Source organism: Schistocerca serialis, chromosome 4 (assembly GCF_023864345.2).
Source record: "Schistocerca serialis cubense isolate TAMUIC-IGC-003099 chromosome 4, iqSchSeri2.2, whole genome shotgun sequence".
Classification (NCBI taxonomy): domain Eukaryota; kingdom Metazoa; phylum Arthropoda; class Insecta; order Orthoptera; family Acrididae; genus Schistocerca; species Schistocerca serialis.
This window is the reverse complement of record NC_064641.1, coordinates 128,420,744-128,445,028: the sequence shown is the minus strand read 5'-3', so window position 1 is coordinate 128,445,028 and position 24,285 is coordinate 128,420,744. Positions and strand designations below refer to the sequence as shown.

Below are 24,285 nucleotides of genomic sequence, written 5' to 3'. Positions count from 1 at the left end.
CCAATGTATTCACCTATTTTGGCAATCTCCTGACAAATGATCAGGATAGTGAGTATTATAATCAGATATTTTTTTATGTTATACTTTCTGACTTGCTCCACACCCATGAGAATCATCTCATTTTTGGGTTCACGGAACGAAAACTGAATCTAATCTCTAATCTAAAAACAAGCAGTGGAAACTCTTGCGATGTGTGGGCAGACATTACCTTGTTGAAATGTAAGCCTAGGATGGGTTTCCATGAAGTGCAATGAAACTGGGCGTAGAATATCATCAACATACTGCTGTGCTGTAAGAGTGCTGTGGATGACAACCATAGGGCTCCTGCTATGAAATGAAATGGCATCCCAGATTGTCACTCCTGGTTGTAGGGCTGTACAGTGGGCGACAGTTACATTAGCATCCCACTGCTGCCCAGGCCGTCTCCAGACATGTCTTCGGCCTGGAATTTTATGGACTGGAGTAGAACTGTCTTCAGTGAGGTGTCTCACTTTGCGTTTAGACCCAATGACAAGTGAAGACATGTTTGGAGGTGCACTGGACAGCAGTGGGATACCAACCTGATTGTCACCCACCAGATGGCCGAACAACCAGTAGTGATGATCTGTGGTGCCACTTCATTTCATACCAGGACCCCTTGTGTTGCCTATCGCAGCACCCTTACAGCACGGCAGCATGTCAACATTTTCTATGCCCCGCTTTGTTGCACATAATGGCAAGCCATACTGGACTCATACTTCAGCAAGATAATACCTGCCTGCATAACAAGAGTTTCTACTGCTTGGCTTCATACTTGCCAAACCCTATCTTGGCCAGCAAGATCACCAGCTCCCTCCTCAGTTGAGAATATCTGGAGCATTATTGGCATAGCCCTCAAACCAGCTCAGAATTCTGATGACCTAATGCACCAATTGGAGAGAATTTGGCATGATATTCCTCAGGAGGGCATCCAACACCTCTATCAATCATTGCTAAGCCAAATTACTGTTTGCATAACTGCCAGAGGTGGACCATTGTGTTACTGACTTGCTCAATTTGTGTACCTCATTCTTTTGAATAAATCATCTATTTTTTCTTGAACTGCAATCATGCCTTTTCTTTAGTTTGCTTTCCAAATATTTAGCATTTACTTACAGTCACTGAATAATGACACTTTCCTGTAAATAACAGCATTGTCAGCGAACAATCTTACTGTGCTCAGTATTCTATCTGATAAATAATTTATGTATATTGAGAACACTGGAGGTCCTATTATGCTTCATTGGAACATATCCAATATTAATTTCATTTTTCGTATAACTGTATAATTAGAAAGAAATTCTATGTTTCCAAATAAGCTGCTCCTCACGCAGTTATATTAAATAGTTGCCGTTAATCTCCTACTGCTAACTTAATATCAACATAATTATACTGATACTAAACCAGAAGCAATAGAGGCTTCTTTGCAACAAACATTACTACTTATCAAGCAATTAGAGGATTCTTCAACCCTTCACTGTATATAATTAGTTTGCAGAAGTGACTAACAAGGTATTTTTTATTTTAATTTGGGTCTGCAATGATTCACAGTTTCTTGCATTGCATACGCTGAGAGCTGTAAACCGAGATGGTGGACTCAACACTAATCTCTAAATGTGACAACAAAGTCTGTATGTAAGCTATTTTTATGTCTTGGATTTCCTTTATCAGCATTGGCCCAGAAGGTAGTTCCCTAAGACAACGGATAGTAGACATGTGCAAGGTAAGCTAACTGTATTGTTTTCAAGCGAACACTATGAAAGGTATGAGAGCAAAACATGCCAAATTGAACTTCTTCATGAAACTAACTATATGTTGATTCCATTTTATTATATTATCCAGGAGACCTCCACAAAAATTTAGACACAGACTTTTATTTAGTATATAACCATCAATGTTTATTTCTAGTAACAGTAGGCTATTTTTACTTGCTTGAAATTGCTTAATATGAGTCTCTGGGAAATTAAGTTTTAATTTGTTTGCTGTAAACTAGCTGTCTGCCAATTCAGCTGTAATCTGAGCTTTGTTTGGTATGGTTGAGATTGGGGAATTAATTAGTATGCTTGTATCATCATCAGCAAAAATTTACAATTTTCAAACCGTCTATTTAAGTCATTGGAAGGTCATTTATGCAGATTAAGGACAAAGCTGGATTCTTACTGAACCTTATGATATTTAATATGTTACATTCCCCTATCATGAGTTTAGTTCGCTTCCTGTCAAGTAATCTGTTAAAGTGACACGCTGCTTTAAAGTTACAAGGAGGCTGTAAATTACCTTTAGGAGGTCAAATTCTAAGTACTGTTGATAGACACATTGTAAGATATGTAGTTTAATATCTATAATCATTAGTACAGTAGAACACATTCATTTATATCAACAGTGTCGGAAGGTGATTAACTGTGGCAACAAAGCATGAGTATACACATGGCAACTAGTGCTGCGTACCAATGGCACTTCTATTCAATCTCTTCTTTGCTCTCAGTTTAATGTTTGAATCATTCTCTGTAGTGTATCCAGTATTCAGTATAAATCTCCATAGGTAAGTTGCTTTGCATTTACACAGTGGTTTAGTGGCATACTATCCTGAGAAAGTCTATTAATGAAGTTTCAAGAACCAGCTTTAAAAGATTACTCTAGGAATATACTATAACTCCCTATATATCAATCACGTAGGGATTGTGAGGAAAGATTAGAGTAATTACTGCATGCACAGAGACATTAAAACAATCATTCCTCCCACGTGCCATACATGAATGGGATGGGAAGGAACTCCAGTAACTGGTACAATAGGACGTACCCTCTGTCCTGCATCTCTTGGTTGTCTGCAGAGTATAGATGTAGAATAGATGGTGTGAAACTGTGAGATGAAAAAGTATTAATAAAAATTTCAAGTCCAATTGTATCATGGTGCTTTTGTTCTTAATCAACCAATGAATCCTCAAAATTCAAGTAATAGATACTGCAAAACAATTGTGGCACGCTCTGAACTGGTCTACATATTTGGAAGGAGAAGAGGCTATTACAACATTTAAAGTGGAAAAAGAAACATCCTGCTGGTTGGAATTCTTAATTCCTTTCTCATGGAGGGAAGAGTAAACTGTTCCTGCCGTAAAACGTGCCCCATGTACCCACACACTATCACATACTCAAGCGTCACCACTGCAAAACACAACAACTTGAAAGACAGAACAACATATGAAATCATTCATGCTGGTTTTCAGTTAACACGTATTCAATGCACAGCTTTTTATATAAGACAGCCCACAATTAAACTAATTATCAAATGAATGGACAAAGAAGAACTGTCCACCTTGGGGAAACTCAATACTGAGTTCCTGAGCATATTGTACAGCATGACTTAAGGGACCTGAGTGCTGACTGCACCACATGCATCATTTGGATAATCCCAACTGGTACTAGAGTCTCTGAACTCTAGTGACAGGAGTTCATTCTGCAACATATTGTTGCATCTTGCCACTCTGCCACACTCCTGGGCTTAGCCTGCATGAACACACTCCCCTCTTGTCTTTCTCTTTTCTTTTCTGCACTTTGATAGTATTTCTCTACTTATGCCCTCTGCAATGTGCTCTTTTACTTTTCCTTTTATCTTCATGCCCCCTCTCCTTCCCCCCTCCCCCCCCCCCCCCCCTCTCTCTCTCTCTCTCTCTCTCTCTCTCTCTCTCACACACACACACACACACACACACACACACTCACACTCACACACACACACACACACACACACACACACACACTTTCTCTGATCCCCCTCTCCTTTTCCACTTTCCTCCTTGATCTTTGATCTAATTCATTTCATTTCTCATTTCCCTTACTCTTACTCTATCTTTACCTCTCACTCTGTCGTTCTAGCATTGCCAGAATGAAGCCATATCATGGTTATCCATTGACTGTGTTTGAGCTTCTACTCTTTGTGATGCTTCTGTCTTCATCTTTGTCTTGCCTCACCCTCACAATAGGAGGATCCCTCTCAACCTAGGGGCTAGGTAACCTGCCTCTTTTCTAATCATCCCCAACCCACACCCTTTCCTCCATAGCAACTAAAAGCTACAAAAGCTATGATAGTTTTTCCTACGTTTACAAGTGTCAATCAGTAGTACTTAGAATTTCACCTCCTGAAGTTAAGTATTGACAGCCGTTATCTCTCAAGTGAATTTTTCTTTTTAAATGGATTGTTTTAAATTCTTACTTGTTCATGTTGTTAACAATCTGAACCAGAAATCATTATCTTTCATACACGCTTGTTCAGGTTCCAGCGATCACAGAGCACAGCGTCTGATTGTTCCCCTCCTTGCTTCCCAACTTAGCAACTTCCTGACTTTGCAAGCGACTTTGCATGTGGTACTGCACTGAGAACTCAAGCGACTTTGCATGTGTCACTGCACTGAGAACCGTAAGGACCTAATGCACACTGTCATTGATTTTGAGATTGTAGCACGTATGCTTGCTCCTGATATCTGGTGGTCTTGCGGTAAACCAGATCTATCTGTATCTGCAAGCCCACATTGTTTGTATGAACATCCATGAAAAGCTGCCTCACCAATTTCTCGGGTATTCATTTCCATATGGGTCCAAAGCACAAAGCATAATTTTGTCTCTCTGCACTGCTCAGTTGTTATGTAGGGTTGCAATGTAATTCAATGTCTACACATCTACTTCATAATTTGAGGTACATTGACAGTTTATCCAAACCTCACACCACAGATTGTGCTTTATGAAAATGATGATGACAAGGATCATGAAGTGTTTGAATAGGTTGTAATTCAGTATCTTATGCATTTAGTATCTGTTCTTATGTTCTGATTCTAGTTTCACATTAATTACAAACTTGACAACTGTCAAAATACACTATTGTCACTAGCCTATATATGGAAATTTTTTGAATTAACATTAATAATAAATATAATTCTAAATATTAATAAATATTTCATAAACTAAAGTGGGTACATCATTTTCTCATGGGAAATATAGGGTGTTGAGACTGGGTTAAAAAACCAGTCAGGCCTGTGAGCTTGGTGGGTTGTCTACAAATCTGATATCCACAAATATCTATTTTTCTCAAAACTGTGTCTGTGCTTTGGACTCTTATGGTTCTCAGTGCCAGTTCTCAGTGCCACATTTATTAGTGCAGAATGAGACTGAAAGAGAACAATTGACAGTCCACAAAAAAGACCTGAATGTGCTGGGTCAGTGTGAACGATCAAACTTGACAGTGGAAAAATGATACCAGAAAGTCCATAAGTTGTCTCAAAACAGTAATCAGCACAGTCCTTGGAACAATCCAAAGTACAAATCAGTAACAGGCAGCCAGGTTCCAATAGCATGTCTCAAAGATTATGTGTATAGTCTTCACTCAGTGAACAACATGACTGGAGCTCCTGGCTGCTTATAAAGGCAGTTTGGCCTCTCGGTGGCATTCCCATGTGAGTCACCAAGAGTGCCACCTATCATGAGATGCTGGGCCTTGCAACCTTTTTCGTTTGACAATGTCAATTTTTTTTGTTAGCAGAAGTGGTGTTGCCATATGGCTGAGATACAAGATCCCTCCCACCAAGGTCTGTCAGTACAGCCTAAAATGTTTGGAGCAGGTACAGAGGTGATGAGCTGGACAAGGAAGGGTGTAAGCAGGTGTTCCGCCTGACGGTTCCACCAAAGAAGGCTGCAACACCACGTCCAGTGGTGGTTAGTAGTTTGGAAGTGGCTCATCCATCTCCATGTCCAGAGGTGATGGGATGTCCATTGCGTTGAATAGCTGGAAGTGTGATATCCAGGGAACACCATGCTGTCTCGTACCTCAGCAGCATTGCTTTCATAGGTGGTGGTGTCCTCGGAAGACACCAGAAGAGGTACCTGTCTGGAACAAATACTGGAGGAGGCTGGATTGTTGCCAACTTGGTGAACATTGTTGGAGGAAGGAGCTAATTTGCATGCTGCACCAGGCATGCCCTATTTGCTTGAATGCTGAACTTCATGTGATCCCAACTGACTGCCCATCAAGGGTCCCGGATGTATGTGCAGGTCCAGCTAATGGTGCCCACTGTGTATGTAGGTGACTGCTAGACATCAGATGTTGCACCACCAGCCACAAGGCATCCAGTAGCATGCTGCAGTCAACAGCTATACTGGATTGCAGCTGGTAATTGTGCCTGGACAAGGGAATTCATGTTTACGGAATTGTCAAGCTGAAAGCCATAGGCATGCAAAGTGTTGAGACCAAAAATATTTTGAGCATGGTCTGAAGCAATGACGTAAAACTTCTGTTGATGTTCTTGAAGCAGGCCACCACTTCACAATGACCATGGAGGAGGATGCACACTCAGCCGTTGCTCATTACGAGCTGATACCGACCCAATCTATGCAAAAGTGTCATTTTATAAGATACATGGAAGCACCTATATTCACTTGAAACATAACCAGGCAGTCAAAAATGGTGAGTGTGAATCATATTTTCTGCAGTTGCACCATAAAAGAAAAGATGACATGAACTTTTTTTGTTTGTGCCACGGTGCAGAAGGACGTATGAGGGAGCTGCAGACAATAATGATGACTTGGCCAAGTATGGCATTCAAGTAGCATAAATGTTAATGAGAACACTGCTGTTGGAGGTGAGTGCAATAACATGGTGGGCTCTTGGGCAGGGGACAACTGTGGGAGGGGACTAGACTGAATCTGAAATGGGTGGAGAAGACTGGTTATTCGAATGTGCTCTGTGAAGTGCAGAATGGCAAACTTGCTTAGTGTGGTCTCTGCTAAGGAATAAGTGATCCGAATCCCAGTTTTGTGATTTAATGTGGAAACAAGATGAAGTTTGAAGGGAAGACACAGTGCTGTCAATACTAGAAAATGAGCAGCCCGAGTCCCTAGTCTGCAGCTTTTTGATTGGAAAAGGATGAGCTCTTGATAGAAGACATATCTTGTTCCTCAAATGAGTACTGGTCTGACATGAGACTTCATAAGCTTTAGGAACTGGGATAACGTTGTCTGGGATTGGGTTGTCTAAAATCACATCCTGGTTAGGAGTGAACCAAATGATTACTTCTCACTCAAGAGAATTTGACTACTGTTGATAACAATTCTAGTTATTACACGTCAAACATCATGTATGAGAAGCACCTTGAGATTCAGCTGCCCTTGCTGCATATGACTGATTATTGCATTTGTGACACTGAAAAAAAATCTAATTTTGCTGTTACTACACGACACTTTTGTTCATACTATGAAGGAAATAATGTGCAAACCTCTGAAAATTCTTAAGTTTCTGGCTCTACTAAGGGCCAAAGTTTGTGAAGCAAATTTAACAATTTCAGATTAGTAGGTAGAAGACATGCATGTTGTAATGGTATATCAGACATGTCAAATGCCTGGAAGTGCAGCGAGAGGCATTAGCTACAGCTCTCCCATTCCTTAGCATCTGGCTGAAAGGATGGAATGGTGGCAGCTGGTGTATTGACTCCACTGCTTGAAGCAGGAGCTGCTTGCTTCAGCTTGGCTTGAAACAACTTGGCTTGAGACTCTGTCCACTGTCCCAAGTGAGCCTGTTGCTGCAGCTTTTATTACTGTTGCAGCTGTCACAGTTAAAAAAAACTCTGGATCCATTTTTGCCTCCACTGAATGCATGCCGTGTTTGAGTCCTGTATCCTTGCCTTGAATTGTAGCCAGAATTCTAGTTACCATTTTTGTACATGCTCACTTGGGTTCCTGCGACCAATGTGCACAGTGTTTATTAGTACACAATGAAATTGCCACAGAACACTGAAAGATAACAAAAAACCTGAATGAGTTGGGATGGTGTGAGTGAGCAAACTTGGCGCTGGAAGAATAGTATCAGATGGTCTTAAGTCATTGCAAAGTCATACTCAGTAGAGCAATAAGCAGTCCTTAGAGGCATTGAAAATCCAAAACAATAGCAGGTAGCCAGTTTCCAACACTGTGTCTTGAGGGTTATGTGTACAGTCTTAATTTGGTGAAAGATGTAACTGTGGTGTTCCCGGCCTCTGTTTATGAATATTTTTAAGCTCCTAGGTGGTGTGCTCAGGTGAGCAGCTGTAGGCACAGCCTATCATGGTTTGTGGCACCCTGCAATCTGTTTGCATCGATAATGTTGACATTTTCCTCAATAGAGTCAAAGAACTAACCAGGCAAGATATGAGAACATCTAAGCTCAGCAGCTTTTGTGTTATAAGTAATGGCAGGTAATAATAATAATAATACTTTCCTATAATTCAGCAGCTGCACAAAATCTTTCTATTGGATGCCACTTCAGTGATTTCGTGTCCTTACCCAATCCCAGTAATCCTTCTGAGGAAAGGGGACCTGCAGTTTAACATCAAATTTGAACCATATGTTATTCCTGGTGAAAATTTTGTATCATGAAGAGATGAAGGCAAGGTTAATGGCAAGTGAAAGATTCCATGATCCAACTGGGATTCAGTCACGTGACCTTCCAGTTTCTGGGCACATGCTTTGCCTCTAGGCCATACATATTCTATGGTGACCATTGACAAAAAAAGTGTTAATTGTGCAGAAACATGTAATAATATATGGTGTCCTCTCAAAGAGCATTTTCTAGACAACTTTTGAAACAATTGTACAGAGAGTCTAGAACCTCAGAGCACTTTTACTTCCCTAAAGAGGCTTCTTGCCAATAATCAATCATAGTTGGAAAACAGCAGTTACAGTCATAAATATAATATTAGTCACCAAGCGGCGGTAGGAGAACACAAACACACACAAAAAGGTTTAACTTTTACAAGCTTTTGCAGCCAGTGGCTCCTTCTTCTGGCAGAAGAGTTGAAGGAGAAGTACGAGGAGTGAAGGAAAAGGGTCTGGAGAGGTTTAGAAAAAGGGGTATGACTGCACTGGATGAGATTTGAAAACGCGAGAGCTGAAAGGAGGAAGACATGGTAGTATACAAGACAGGGATTACCACTAAAACATTGTGTATGAGTTAAGAGAGAAAAGTTAAGTCCATCGTATATAACAGAGGTGGGAGGGGGGAGAGCAAAAAATAGACAGGGCAGTAATGACAGATGTAGAAGACTAAAACAGAGGGATATAAGGACTAATTACTGTCTAGAAATTCTGATTAGGAAGGAATTAACGAAAATTAAGGCCAGGTGGGTGGCGAGAACCAAGGACATGTTGTAGTGCTATTTCCCAGCAGCGGAGTTCTCAGAAATTGGTGTCTGGGGGAAGAATCCAAATGGTGCATGTGGTGAAACAGGCACCGAGATCATGTCTGTCATGTGTGTTGCCAGAATACACCCTCTGCCTATGCCCATTCGTCCTGAATGATAACTGGGTGGTGCTCATGTCAATATAAGAGGCTGAACAGTATTTATGTAATAGCTGGTATAAGACAAGTGTTGTTTTACAAGTGGCTCTCCCTTTGATAGTATATGTTTTGCCAGTTACAGGGCTGGAATAGGTAGGTGGTGGTAGGAGGATGCATAGGGCAAGTCTTACAGCAGGGACAGTCACAGGGGTAGGAGCCATAGGGTAGGGAGATGGGTGCTGAAGGAGCACAGGATCTGACAGGGATATTGCGGAGATTGGGAGGGCATTGGAAAGCTATTCTAAGTGTGGTGGGCAACATCTCAGACAGGATGGATCTCATTTCAGGACATGATTTTAGGAAAGCACAGCCTTGAAGAAGTAGCTAATTAATACATTCCAGACCAGAATAATACTGAGTGACAAGTTGTATGCTCCAAAATTTTTTTTGAATGTGATGTCCCAAGGAATCTACTTTTGAACTAGGTTGGTGATGTAATTACTTCCACCAAAGGCTGATGTGAGAATGGTGGTGTATTACTGTAAAGATTCTGCATCTGAACAAATACATTTGCCTCAAATTCCAAGGCTGTATGGGAGGGAACGTTTGACAAGTAAAGGATGGCAACTGTCAAAATGTAGGTACTGTTCTTCATTAGTAGGTTTAACATGGTTGAAAATGTGTAGCTGGCTGGCCTTCAGCGAGGATGAGATAAACATTAAGGACGGTGGCATGAGATTCATAATAGCACCATATGAAATTTAATTGGGAGAAGATATTTAGAGATTCCAGCAATTTTAACAGTCAATAAGGCAAAAATGTGATCAATGTATCTAAACCAGACCAAGAGCTGAAGACTTATGGATCCCTGAAGAACCACCTCCAAGTGACACATGAAAAGGTTGGCATAGAAAGGAGCCATTCTGGTTCCCATGGCCATACCCCTGATCTGTTTGTATGTTTGCCCCTCAAAGGCTCCTAATTAATTCACGGGTATCATGAGGCAGTTAAATATGTTCACTTTATAGTGTAAATGAAATCTCTGATGCCATAGGCATATTGGAAGAAAGAGTATGGTGCATTTTTCATGAACAATTAATGATGGAATAGCTTTGTGTAAGATATATTCTGCATTTGGTGAATGCTGATCAAAAGCAAATGTAAAAGAAATTTCTTAGCAATGTTTGGATTGTTCAGAAAGTGTTCAACTGATATTATGCAACAATTTGTTATTGTGGATGAAATATTACCTACCACTTCACTCCAGAAACAAAACTGCAAACAAAGTAGTGGGTAGAACACAGGACGCCTGACCCAGGAAAAGGTGAAAGCAATTTCATCTGCCAGAAAGGCTATAGCCACTATTTTGTGGTATACTAAAACACTGTTGCTATTGGCTTCTTTGCAAAGGATTTAACATTAAGAGACAAGTACCATACAAGTCTTGTTGGCTAACAGAAGGAAAATATATGATAAAAGATTAAGATTAGGGTTTAATGTCCAGCCAATGATGACATAATTAGAGGTGGAACACAAGCTCAGATTGGGAAGGAAATCAGCATATCTTTTTCAAAGAAACTACCCTGAGATTTTCCTTAAGTTATTGAGGGAAACAATCAAAAACCCATTTCTGATTGGGCGGATAGGGATTTTAAATCCTGCCACCCATTTCCCTCCTTCCCCCAAATGTGAGATCAGTGCCTAATCTTACTCATTGCAAAACAAACAAACAAACAAACAAAAGGATCGTCTTTCACCAGGAAAATGAAACTACCTGCAAAGTTGCTTTGGTTCTGAGAAAACAGAGAGCTGAAGAAGAAATTGTTGGAATATCCACTCTGTTCGGCTGCTCGTATTTTCACCTATTAGGTCATGTAAAGAAATTTTGTATGAAAGACATGAAGAGGCCATAGACGAATATTTCGCAGGTCTATTGAAATTTTATTTCATGGGTGGAATATACACTATTGAAAATCAACGAATAAATTGCACTGACTTAATGAGGAACTATGTCAAATTAAAAGTGTCACCCAGGAATTAATGCATCACCTTTTTTTCTTCAACAATTATTGATTTGAACACAGTGAAATGTACACACAAGAAGGAATAATGTTTCTTCTACATTCCCTATTTTTCCACATAATCTCCTTCCCAGTCCATGGCCTTCCTCCAGCAAAGCTCATAGGTGTGTTCTGGTCACAGCCACTTCTTAACTGTGTGAATCACCTCTTCATCATCCTCAAAATGTCTTTCATGAAAGGCATCCTTTAATGGCCAAAGAAATGGAAGTCTGAGGAAGCTAAATCAGGGCCATAGGGTAGATGGGGTAATACTGTCCAAATCTGTTTGGTAATATGTTCTGAAATCCTCAAACTTATGCAAAGCTGGGCATTATCATGCTGAATCAAACAGTCGCCTGGGTTGTTATGGTGCCAAAGTCACTGGAAATGCTTTTTGAGCTTGGTTATTGTATTCACATATGCATCAGAATTAATCGTGCTGCCTCTGGGCATCACAGATGCATACATCAGCACAATGGCTTAGCAAACATAACTGGTGCCTAGAGCACAACATTTCATTGGTGCCCCCCCCCCCCTCCTCCTCCTCCTCCTCCTCCTCCTCCTCCTCCTCCTCCTCCTCCTTCCACATCCGGGGTATGACACTCGCTTTAAAGCTCCTCCCCAACCCCCCACCCCTACAGAAGAGTCACATATATAATATACAGAATTTATTCTAATAATAATATACTTTCCAGAAAATCTTGTTTGTCTTGGAGACCATTTGGCACTCCTCTGCAAGTGGCTTGCAGTACATGACAGACCAGACCCCTTGATCCCCCCACCCTTGCTATGCCACTGCATCAGCAAACTGCATCTTGTCAGGTGTGACAGCTCTGGATGGTCTGCCCAAATGCTGAAATCTTTGAGATCAGCTGAACCACTTACTTGTTGTGGCCTCACCCTCTTTGCCCACCTGATAACCGTACTTCTGTCCATAAGTAGATGCTCCATAAACAGCACACAAATGTTTGTGAATGTTTCTATCCTACTCCATGAAGGTAGAAACACAGTTTACAATAACTTGCACTGGTGGCAACGTAAAGACTGGTGGAACGAAAACAGGCAGGTCTACTGGTGAATGACAGCAGAAATCAAGAGGTGAAAAAAAATAAATAAAATAAAAATAAAAAGACACACACACACACACACACACACACACACACACACACACACACACACACGCACAAGTCTACGACAAAGCCAAGTCATCTAAATGGTTAGACACAATCCAAGAGAAAAACTAAATCTCAAACTTTAATCAGGCAAGGTAAAAAACTCTGCTATTCAGCAACATGATACTCGGGCTTCAGAGACAACTGAGAAACTGGCTGCAAATCACCAGGCTGCAGTACATCAGTAAACATATATGGGTAAACAGTCATCACAGGAAAGTGCCACCTCATGCACTTGCCACAGTGGCCATACTCCATATGGCCATGAGCCATGGCTGTCACCTGGAGCCCAAGTATCTCTGACATGTTCTCTCTATCAATATTCAGGCTAGGAGGGGAATCTGTGTCACTCTCACCTCAAATACTATACCCAACAAATTCTCTCTCTGCAGTGTGAAATTCAATAACGACACACTGTTTGTAATATACATCACTAACAGATGCCATTTTGAAACACTGCAGCTACACTATCTATTGGAGAATACAGAAAATTTGCATGCGCACTCCAGAAACTAAATAATGCATACCTGAAGTTTTGCGTTCATACCACTGTTGTTGGCTGAGAAAATGTGTGATTACTTAAGCTGCTGGATATACAAACAAAATGTATACAAAAATATTTAACAACAGATTACATAAAACTGCTCTCTTACGGATGACAATGTCCCACACTGACTGTTGCAATTCCAGCAAATAAATCTAGATATCGTTTCCCATTGTGGTCAAACAGCCATTGCTTGTACCCCTGGTGAAGCAGAAGGGGTTCTTTATACACAGGAGCTAAGCAAGGAACAACATTTTTCTGTTGAATTTCTTTTGCTGATCCATAACTGTGACCCTGGAACAGAAATATCAACTAATTTAATTGTAAGTACAATCTTTCTTCACTTAAAATTTATATTCTTGAAAAAACACTTTCTGGTATAGAAAGTGAGTGAAATTAAAATTCAGTCTGAAAAGGATCATAACTACCTCAACTTTGTTATATAATATCTGACTCTACAACTTTGCCACATTGATATTATATTTACAGTGGTCCTTGCCATTATTTGTAAATGTTCACCAATAGCAAACTTAACTGACTCTCAGAAGTTACGAAAATAGTGGCTAATCAGTATTCATCAGTTTGCAGGTATTTCCAGCTCAAAGGTCATTAATAATAGCAGCAATTTGAGGATGATGTCATCACTAGTACCAACTTCTAAATTATTGCGATGCCATCTGGACCAGATTCAATGTCAAACTCGTGTCACAATCTTTTTTCCACTGTTGAAATGTTTAGGTCCCATATGATTCTCCACTGCCTCATTGATGAAGAAATCTTGGTATCTCAAGGCATGCTTGGGACACTTAGTGTCATCAGAAAGTATTCTCTGTCCATTTATGAGGGGTTGTTTTTTTTGTGAGAAAGCTGATTTCTCAAGTTGTCTCGAATTTACATGGTGGGAGTGTGATACACAGCATTCATTAACAGTGAAAAATTATTTGTCAAATAACATTCCTAAGATACGCTATAAGCAGTGAAGTTTCTGAGGCCCAGATTATCTCTTTTTCCTGTCTGATGCCTGGTACCCACCCATTTCCAGGCCAGAGCACTGACATGGAGCTTCTCCAACTTATGTGGCGAACCAACTGTACCTGAATATAGGCAATTATAGTGATGTGGTCACCAGTACAAAAGGCATTTTAAAGCTATTGCCAGCTATCCATTCCTCCCAACTTCCACCCGGGGGAGGAATTGGTGTATCCCTTCTGTCTGTGTCTAGTGTGCTTTGTATGGTCAAATGTGACAAAGTTTTTCAAGTGTTTGCGCATCATTTAAATGAGGTATGACATGGGAACCTTCCCAGCATTTAGGTAGAGGGATGTGGAAAACCACCTAAAAACCACATCCAGGCTGGTCAGCATGCCATTCTTCATCATTAATCAAAGCAAATTCAATCCGGGGCTGTCATGCCTCCTTGTGTCCCGGAATTGGGTGCTTTAACATGCTTCACTTGCCCAGATCACATGTAATTTGAAATTATTTACCTTTAATTTTAACAGATACAGTGGCTATATCTCTTTGTTCTTCTTATCCCTCCTTGTGTCTAACAGAATACTGATGCCAAAAGAGTAGCATGACTTGAAACTTCAACACAATATTAAGGAACACCCAATAATAAGATGGTTACTGTAAATAAATATTAAGAAGACAAAGGCAATGGTAATTATGGTAATTACAGACAACAAGAGAAAGAGAATCAGCAAACTGGAGTCAAGCTAGTAAAGCAGTTTGAGATGTAGAGCAAGAAGTGTTATGAAATATGACAAAGAAAGAAAAAAATCTACAGAAATTAGAAACAAAAATTTTTAAAAAATCTGTGAGCTAACTGTTACACAATTTGGGAAATAATAGTGAGATCCTTTTTATTCTGCAAAGCCTTATACGGCACTGAAAAGTGGAAATTATTAGTGTGCAGTAGTGCACCATCTGAAAGTGTTTGAACTACAGGGTTGCAAAAGATTGAACAAGTAAGGTAGAATGAGTAGTGGTAAAATACTAGAAAGACTCATAACTAGGAAAATAATAGATAAGAACAGCATTTATAACAACAGCTGTGTAGAGCGAATAGTGAATAAACAAATATCATATGAAGGACAAGATACAAATAAATAAATGATAAATTTATCATAGACCAAACCAATAAAATAAGATAAAAATAGAAAGTCTGAATATTACCTTAATGTCTACATGATCACACTTACATGTTTCATACAACAATAGTTATCTACATTTTTAGCAATAGAAACCTGTTCACAGTAAATATTACTCCTTGCCACTAACATAATAGGAATCATTGATCTTTTATTCTAGGTCTTAATATAATTTGCAGAAGTTGCTAATAACATGTTTTAAATCTTCACTTGCATTTGTAAGGATTCCATAATTCTTGCTTCATGTTTTGTGGAAGCCTGGTAAAGACTTTTGCATCTAAATACAGAAACCCACTCTGAATCCCAGACAAGAAAAAAGTTAACACTAAAATTATTTTAGGAAAAGGATAGATTGCTACTCACTGTAAAGATGGCACACTGAGTTGCAGACATTTGCAACCGAAGAGATTGTTACACATTTACCTTTCAGTCAAAGCCTTCTTCCGAAAAGAAAACACACACACATTCACACAAGCAAGCACACCCCAAGCACACATGACCACCATCTCTGGCAGGCAACTTAGACAGAATGTAGCTGTCACATTACTTTAAAACATTGCTCTTCTCAGTATCCATTCTTTCCTTTCTTTACTGACATTTTTTTCATTGTATTCCAAAAAGCACACACAGTAACTTCCCAGCCATACTGTACCAAAAATTTCATACATGCACAACATGTGGCTACGTAACCACCCGGATTGTTGATGCAATATTTCATGCCCCAAATTCTTTCCACCACTAATTATAATTATTCCTACTGATTTCACATTTCTTCCCTCATCCTTGCACATTCCCACATTTTATTTTCCACACCTACTCATGGCACACAAACTTATGAACTTCGATCTAACCAATAACCCCAAATTTGCACATACTCCCATACCTCATCCATTCCTTTTTTCCCATGTTTTTATACATTTTTATGTGTAAGTACAAGTTTGTGCATATTTTTTGGTTGTTCCATATATCTGTGCCTATTTTTATGAGTTTTTGTGCTCGTTTTTGCATGTCTATACGTATTTTTAAATGTTTTTTTTCTGTTGCCCAGCTCCCCTCACAATCACCAACTCCTTCGTTTATCCATTTCTGCGTCATTCCCATTTTATCCCAATTCAACCCTGCCACAATGGATTCCTGCTCCATCTTTCTGCACCAGTTCAATAAAGTATCCCTTTTCCTGGCTAAAACCCAGTCTCACACCCTATTCTTTAAATGCTGCCTAAACTGTAGAATGTCCCCCAATGACCTAACCATAAAAATTCCTTTCTCTGCATCCTACCCTTCCTTTCATAATGACTTTCATCTTTTCAGATTCTGCCAGTCCCTGGCCCTCACAAACCTCCTATGTCAAAAACACATCTCCATGGCACAGGTATCCGAGAAACACTTCTGCTTCCTCCGCAAGGTACTGCTATTGTGCAATCCCTATTACACACACCACATCTCTGAAATTGAATCCCTTGCTCTCCAGCACATGGAATGGCATTCCAGACACCACCTCTATAAGTTATCCAACCTGCTCACACCCTGCTGCCGCCTTGGGACACCACTATCCAATCTCTATCCTCCCCACAACTTCCAGGAGTTGCTTACCTCCAACATGGCCTCACCATCCTTCCTTAGATCCATTCCTAAGAACACCAATCTTTCAGCAGACGAAAGGACAGCCATACAAAACCACAAAACAAATCCTGACCTAATCATCCACTGTTGTTACAAATCACTGTTAATACCTAGCAGAAGCCCTCTGACTCCTCCACATATAAACCCTGCCAGAATGATCCCATCCCAGAGGTGCAACACAACCTCCAGTCCATGCTTAAAGCCTTAGGCCCTCCCAAGAACCTCTCCCCTGAATCTATTCCCCTCCTTATCCATGTGACATCCTCCTCCCCCCCCCCCCCCCCCCCCACACACACACAACCTTCTACATGCTCCCCAAAACTCACAAACACAAGAGTCCTGGGCACCCCATTGTAGCCAGTTATTGTGCGCCCACTGAAAGAATTTCGCCCCTCATCGACCTACACCTTCAACCAATTGTCCAAAACTAGGCTCCCACATCAAAAATACCAACCACTTCTTTCACTGACTCTCCACCATCCCCAACTTTTACCTCCTGAATCCCTACTCATCACTGCAGATGCCACTTCCGTTAACAGCAACACTCCCCTTGCCCATGGTCACGCCACTACTGAACACTACTTTTCCCAGCACCCTTCAGACTCCAAACCCACTACCTCATTCCTTATATGCCTCACAAACTTTATCCTAACAAACAACTATGTCTCCTTTGAAGTGTAAGATATACAAAGAAATCCGCAGCACAGCAGCAATGTGCACCTGCACAGCACCCTCCTATGCCAACCTGTTTCTGGGCCATCTGTTATTATTGATGCCACCTCACTTTACACTAACATCCCAAATCCCATCGCCTTGCTACTATTGAACACAACTTTTCCTAATGCCTGATTGACTCCAAAACTACAACCTCCTTCCTGGCCAACTATATCCTCACCCACAATTACTTCACCTTTGAAGGCATTGCCTACAAACAAACCTGGAGTACACAACAATGAGCACCCTCATGGCACCATGCTATGCAACCTATTCATGGACCATCTAGAGGAATCCTTCCTAATCACTCAGAATCCCAAACCCATCACCTGGTTCAGATTCACTGATGATATCTTTGTAATGTGGATCACGGGTGAGGACACCCTATCTACAGTCCTCCGGAACCTCAACACCTTTTGCCCCATCCACTTCACCTGGTCCTCTTCAACCCAACAAGTCACCTTCCTCAATTTTGACCTCCACCTCAAAGATGGCTACATCAGTACCTCCGCCATATCAAACCTAACAACCATCAGCAATACCTCCTCTTTGACAGCTGCCACCCATTCCGTACCACAAACTCCCTTCTATAAAGCCTAACCACTCAAGGCCATTCCATCTGTAGTGACAAGCAGTCCCTCTCCAAATATACCAAGGGTCTCACTGAGGCCTTCACAGACTGAAATTGTCATCCCAGCCTTGTACAGAAACAGGTCTCCCGTATTTTATCTTTCCAGTCACCTACCACTTCCCAGAGTCCCTCTGTCCGGCCACAAAGGAGCTATAACTCTTCCTTTTTGCTACTGTTATACCATAACCACAAAACTAAAGGCAATTTGTAAAACGGATGTATTTTATTGGATTAATAATGGTATAAAGCAACAGAACAGTGTTACCCTCTGAGAGGAATTTTGTTAAATTGACCGTGTTGTTCCTAACGGAGGTGGCTTATCGGAAATGAAAGTCAGAATTAGGTAAATATTGGAATAGTGACAAACAAAATTTTGCCTAGCTATACTGTTTCTAGAATAAGGGAAACGGTCGCCAGCCTAATTAGGCAAGAGAAAGATTAACGTTCTCATTTATGAAAGTGGGTATAAGTAACTATAATGGACAAACACAACCTAGACTTGGCCACACGCGAGTGCAATGAACTCTGACACACGTATGTTTTAAGATTGAAGCTAACAACTGGAGCAGCACAAGCTATTTGCAAAAATTATAAGAGATACCGAAACACCCTATTACTTTCAGGCTTACAAAAAGTGAATGGTCTTTATAACATTACTATTAACATGCACTTCTAATACACAAGATACACAAACACTTAGCAAACTTGAATATATAATGTTCCACAACTGCAGCTTTCTCACTTTTACTACAGCGAAACACAATACTGTCCAAATTGCAAGAACTGGCTCACTTTTAAGAATTTACTACAGACAATAATGTGATCATTTGCCTTATAAGTCTCAGTCTTAAGAACTTTTAATATTGAAGTTAGCAACAGCACTTTAAATAGCAGTTTTAATAGGAAAATTATTTTGAGCAAACAGCATTTATTTTAACTCACTCTCTTGCCACATTAACTTTAACTTTCTTTTTACTAAGTTCAAGAGGCATTAATTAGCATAACATTGGTCATAACAGTTCTTTCAGTAGGGACACTCGGTGATTACTTTAGTTCAAACGGAAAGGAACCTGAGAGGTGTTATGATGAGGAGAAAAATCAAGGTTGGTACATAAATTCAGATATAAATTACCTTATATTTGAGCACAATAACACCTCCATTAAGCTGATCCTTCACTGTACATCATTATAGTATTACGTTACAGTGATTGCGCAACGTGGTGGCAACTGCATGTTGGTAGGTGAATTCGCAGACTGAATTGCTGGACTCTGTCGTTTCTTGGTGGGGCCGACAGATACAAATTCCTGAATAGTTCCAGCTATTTATCCATCCATCCGAGGCCTTAGAAAGAAGCAGGAAAAGCCTCTCTCGGAACCAGCACAATATGCATCTTTTACATGGCAGAGCACGGACTCGTAGCTCGTCTCCGACTGCTGGCTCGTCCCCGGCTGACTATCAGTTCCACCTTTTCCACCTGGGCCAACCACAATTTGCGCGCGCTACACAGTTCCGTTCCCGAGGGGAACCACTACACCTTTTACATACAGAATAACTAAGAGTCCTAAGTGAAGGTCAGCAGTTTACATAACAGCAAACAAACACATTAAATAAAACAGAACATTTTCACATATCGACACTTCTACAAAAAATTATTCACACAAAATTACAATTATATACAGTAAGTTTTGTTCCCTCCAAATGGGACAAAGCATTTACAGTACAGATACACTACTTTGCATTGAAACAAACCACAATATCAAAGTTTTAACAAAGAAAAGAGTATACAGTTTTGTGTTATCTATTCAATCAAAAACATTTACAGGTTCTTAACGATGTAATATTAAATGAAAAAAACAAAAAAAAAATAGATGAGTAGAGCATTAGAGCTATGGTGTTACAGAGCATTCCATTACAGCTCAGCAGCACCCAGGACTGGAGCAACTGAATCACACTCTCCACCAGGGTTTTGACTACCTTACACCATGCTCTGAAAGAGAAACATCCTACCCACTATCCTTCCCACGCCTCCACAGTGATATTCCGCTACCCACTGAACCTAGAAAATAACCTGACCCATCCTTACTCCACTCCGGCTCCCAACTCTTTGTCTCATGGCTCATATCCCTGTAATAGATCTAGATGCAAGACCTGTCCCATACATCCTCCCGCCACCATCTACTCCAGTCTTATCCCATCAGAGGCAGGGCTACCTGTGAAAGCAGTTATGTGAACTACAAATTAAGCTGCAACCCAGGGTTATGGGTTCTATGTGAGCTTGACAACCAGCAGGCTGTCTTCCGCACAAATGGCCACAGACAAACTGTGGCCAAGAGACAGCTGGATCACCCAATTGCTGAGCATGCTGCCCAACACAACATTCTTCCCTTCAGTGACTGCTTTACATTTGCGCCATATGGATCCTTCCTACCAATGCCAGCTTTTCTGAATTGTGCAGGTGAAAACACTCCCTGTAATATAGCCTACATTCCTGAAACCCCCCTGGCCTCAACCTTCATTATTCCCTGTCGTTCACGCACTCATCCCCAGTCCTGCTTCCACTCCAGCACTACACAGTCTCCTATTCCACCTATGCATCCACAGTCCTCTGTCCCTTCCTCTGTTTCTCTCCTTTCCTGCATCCCTTCTGCACCCCCCCTCCCCCCCCCCCCCATCCCCCACCCCTCTGTCTAACTTCCAGACTGCACCTAGCTGCCCTTTCATGTCCTCACCCACCTCATCCCTTTACGCTCCCACAAGCAGCACTTTACTGTCCCCCATCCCTAACCTCCTATCTCACCCTCTCCCCACCCCAGCCTCCTCCTTCCTCTGCCACCCAGTTACTTGTCCCATCATGCACAGTTGCTCACAGTCTGGCCTCAGAGGCTAGAGAAAAAGGTCATGTGTGTGTGTGTGTGTGTGTGTGTGGTCTATTTTAAAAGAAAGCATTTTGGCCAAAAGCTCGCATGTTTAGCAGCCTTTCTGTTGTGCCTGTTGGCTTCTCAGCATCTGCTCTATAAGGTTATTAGTTCTTAGTTACTCCAATTAGAACAATTCAGTTACTTCAAACTTTTTGGTGGGCTTGGACATTGGCATACAAATTAAAATCACCTCCATAATGTAGTATCTATTATTTTACCTTTTTCTTATTATCTCAGTTAAACAAACTTACATGACTGTCTACCGTGTCTTTGTTCCTTTTAGTTTCCCTGATTTTTATACTGTTATCTAACATGTAATAAACCTGTAGTATTTCAACAGACTGAATGTATCCACAATGCATATCTATAAATAGGTATGGCACACAAACACTCAGTTGGTGAGCAGGACAGAAAATGTTAATGTCATGTAATTTTCAGCTTATATTCAGCAGCTATTATGGAGACAGTCTATACATTGTGGCATCAACAAGTATGAACGACCCATCTCCACCATTGCAAGTTCTTTGACTCTGTAACCTCATGGCCCATGCCATCTTGCCAGTTCACTGTATGACTTGTTTTTGTGGATGTCTGTATCAAATATATCAAGTCTTACAGAAATGAGCGTGTTTCCTTGGGCCACAACCCCAACAGAAATCCTACAGTGGTAACCCTGCTTCGGCTGCCCCGCTGCCATCACCACCAACCAGGGCCAGCTACTGTCACCACCAACCAGGGCCAGCAGTTTGAATCAGCACTCTTCATCCAACATGTCAGCTGCATTGTTTCAGCAAATGTTGCACGACTGCCTACCACCCCCAAGCAAACGAACTGGTAGAATGGTGTATCGCACTTGATAGACAGCACTGCGAAGTCATGACAGTCTTTGGACCGAGGCCCTCCCTTGGGTACCTCTCAGCCTACGATCATTACACAAACCAGATATCAAGGACACCACGAGTGAGTTTGTCTATGGTGAAAGCCTGTCCTCCCTGGGGAGCTGTTACAGCCTACCTCCCCCCGACACCTCCAACCCTTCCCGACTTTATAAGCTGGATCCAATCCAAACACATTTTACAAAGATTACCCTGATCTCCCCCCCCCCCCCCCCCCCCGCCCATCTAGCCATACTCCTGCCCGCTCCTAAGTGCCCTCCAATCTCCTTTCATGCACTTTCATGAACTGCTAACACAATGGACATCCAGGTTAAAGGTTCACCACTCACTGTTCTTCTCCACCGTGTGAAACTGGCACACCTCCACCCAGCGTCTTTCATGCCCGACGGCATTATGCAGCCTCCCAGCACTGAGGACTCGCACTCAAGCTATGACCCCTCAGAGCTGCTACTGCAGCCCTCATCAGAACATGCATCTGCATCACCATCAATACTGTTCCTCAAGTTCTCGCCCTCTCTCTCTACCGCCTCCCCACTCCTTCCTCTATTGGTTCTGCAAACCAATGTCCTGCTTGAACTTGTGGAGGACATTACCATCCTCATCGATGACAACCACATCTTCATCCTGCTGCAAGACAACTCGTCCCACCTGACCGGGGATCTAGTTCAACAGTCGACCGCCGGCTCTAGCCTTCTCCCATGCGGGGTCGACCATACGCTTCTCTGAGCTACAGTAACCCCCCTAGGGAGGGTTACAGCTCAAATGCTGCCAGCCGAACATGCGGGGGACACAGTATCTTCCCACACCGCCCCATCCTCACATGCAGGACATGCAAGCTGACATTCCATTCGCTCACACCACCTACAAGAGTTCCAAGTTGACCTCCCAGCGTGGTCCCTGCCGCAACAATCTCTGGAGAAGCACATCCACATCCACATCACATCACTGCCATCTCCCTCACTGCCTTCACTGTTAGACATGCCCCCCTTCCACTGCATTCAAGCTGTGCTCCACACTGTTGGGGGGGGGGGGGGGGCTGTACAAACGACATATCTCTGTCATCGTAAGTTCTTTTGACCCCATAACCTCACATCCCACGCCATCATGCTAGTTTGCTGTAAGACATGTTGTAATGTGGACGTCTGTATCAAATATACTGAGTCTTCGAGAAGTAGGTGTGTTTCCTTGGGCTACAACCCAACAGAAATCCCGCAGTGTCATTATGTAATCTTCAGTTCAATTCACACTATGCACTTGGGGGTCTCCTTTTGGACCTGTAAATATTGCAATAGATCCTAACCAATTGGTAGTGGAGATGAGTGTCATATCTTGGAAATGAGAGTCAGTTTCAAACCATACATATTGTTACTGTCAGCGAATGTAGGCCCATCCCAACCAGTTTCTGACTGAACAGCATGCAGTGGGCGTTTGGAGTCAAGTCCTCTGCAAAAGGCCATTAGTCGCAGTAGCACATAAAGCAGGACATCTCCAATGTGCCTAACAACACAGAAACTGGACAAGCAACATGTAGGTTGGTCTGACGAGTCACAGTTTTGCGTCTTTTCAAATGATACAAGATGCGAGTGCACTGAAGACCCAATAATGCAATTAACTCACAGAGTTCGAAGAGTATAATTCAGGATAAAGGTAGTTCTGTGATGTCTTGTTGGTGTTTTTCATACCACGATCTGGGCCAGTTCATCCAGACTATCGTGAACATGAACCACGGTGTTTGTTTCAACATTCTCAATGACCCAGTGTTGCCTTTTCCCCTGCATCTTGACAATGCCTATGAACCGGACACTCCCAATGTCCTGGATGACAACAGACATATTCATAGCATTGCGTGCAAATGTTTCTGATTTGATCGACACTCAGGCGTCCTATTGGGCCATGAATGGCCTGCTAAATCACCTAATCTTAATCCCGTAGAAAATGCAGTGACTAGTTGGATCAGCAGGTCAAATGAGCAATCAACATCATGGCAATTTGGTAGTTCTACAGGACCTAATTAGGAGTAAGTGGCATTGCCAGGATATGATAGACCGAAGAAACTTGCGGACTTCCTTTTTTGCTGAATTGAAGCCATTATCGATGCTAGAGGCAGTATTACACGACATCATGAAATCTTTTAGGGGTGACTAACTTTTTGTCTGGTGTGCCGGAGATGAGATGCTATGAAGTGATGATCAGTCTGCCCCAGATTTACGCATCATCCTAGCCAGCACCACACAGCTGCTCACAACGTGGCTGTCCCCAC

General features: G+C 41.6%; 1 protein-coding gene across 1 annotated transcript in view; it reads right to left on the bottom strand.

Annotated features, from left to right (window-relative positions):
* Window positions 1-24,285, bottom strand: part of LOC126473761 (alanine--glyoxylate aminotransferase 2, mitochondrial-like) — a 172,450-nt gene that overhangs the window by 69,104 nt on the left and 79,061 nt on the right. Inside the window, exon 3 of the mRNA XM_050101019.1 lies at window positions 13,199-13,383. Within this exon, the coding sequence (XP_049956976.1) occupies window positions 13,199-13,383 (185 nt within the window). The remainder of the gene's footprint in view (window positions 1-13,198; window positions 13,384-24,285) is intronic.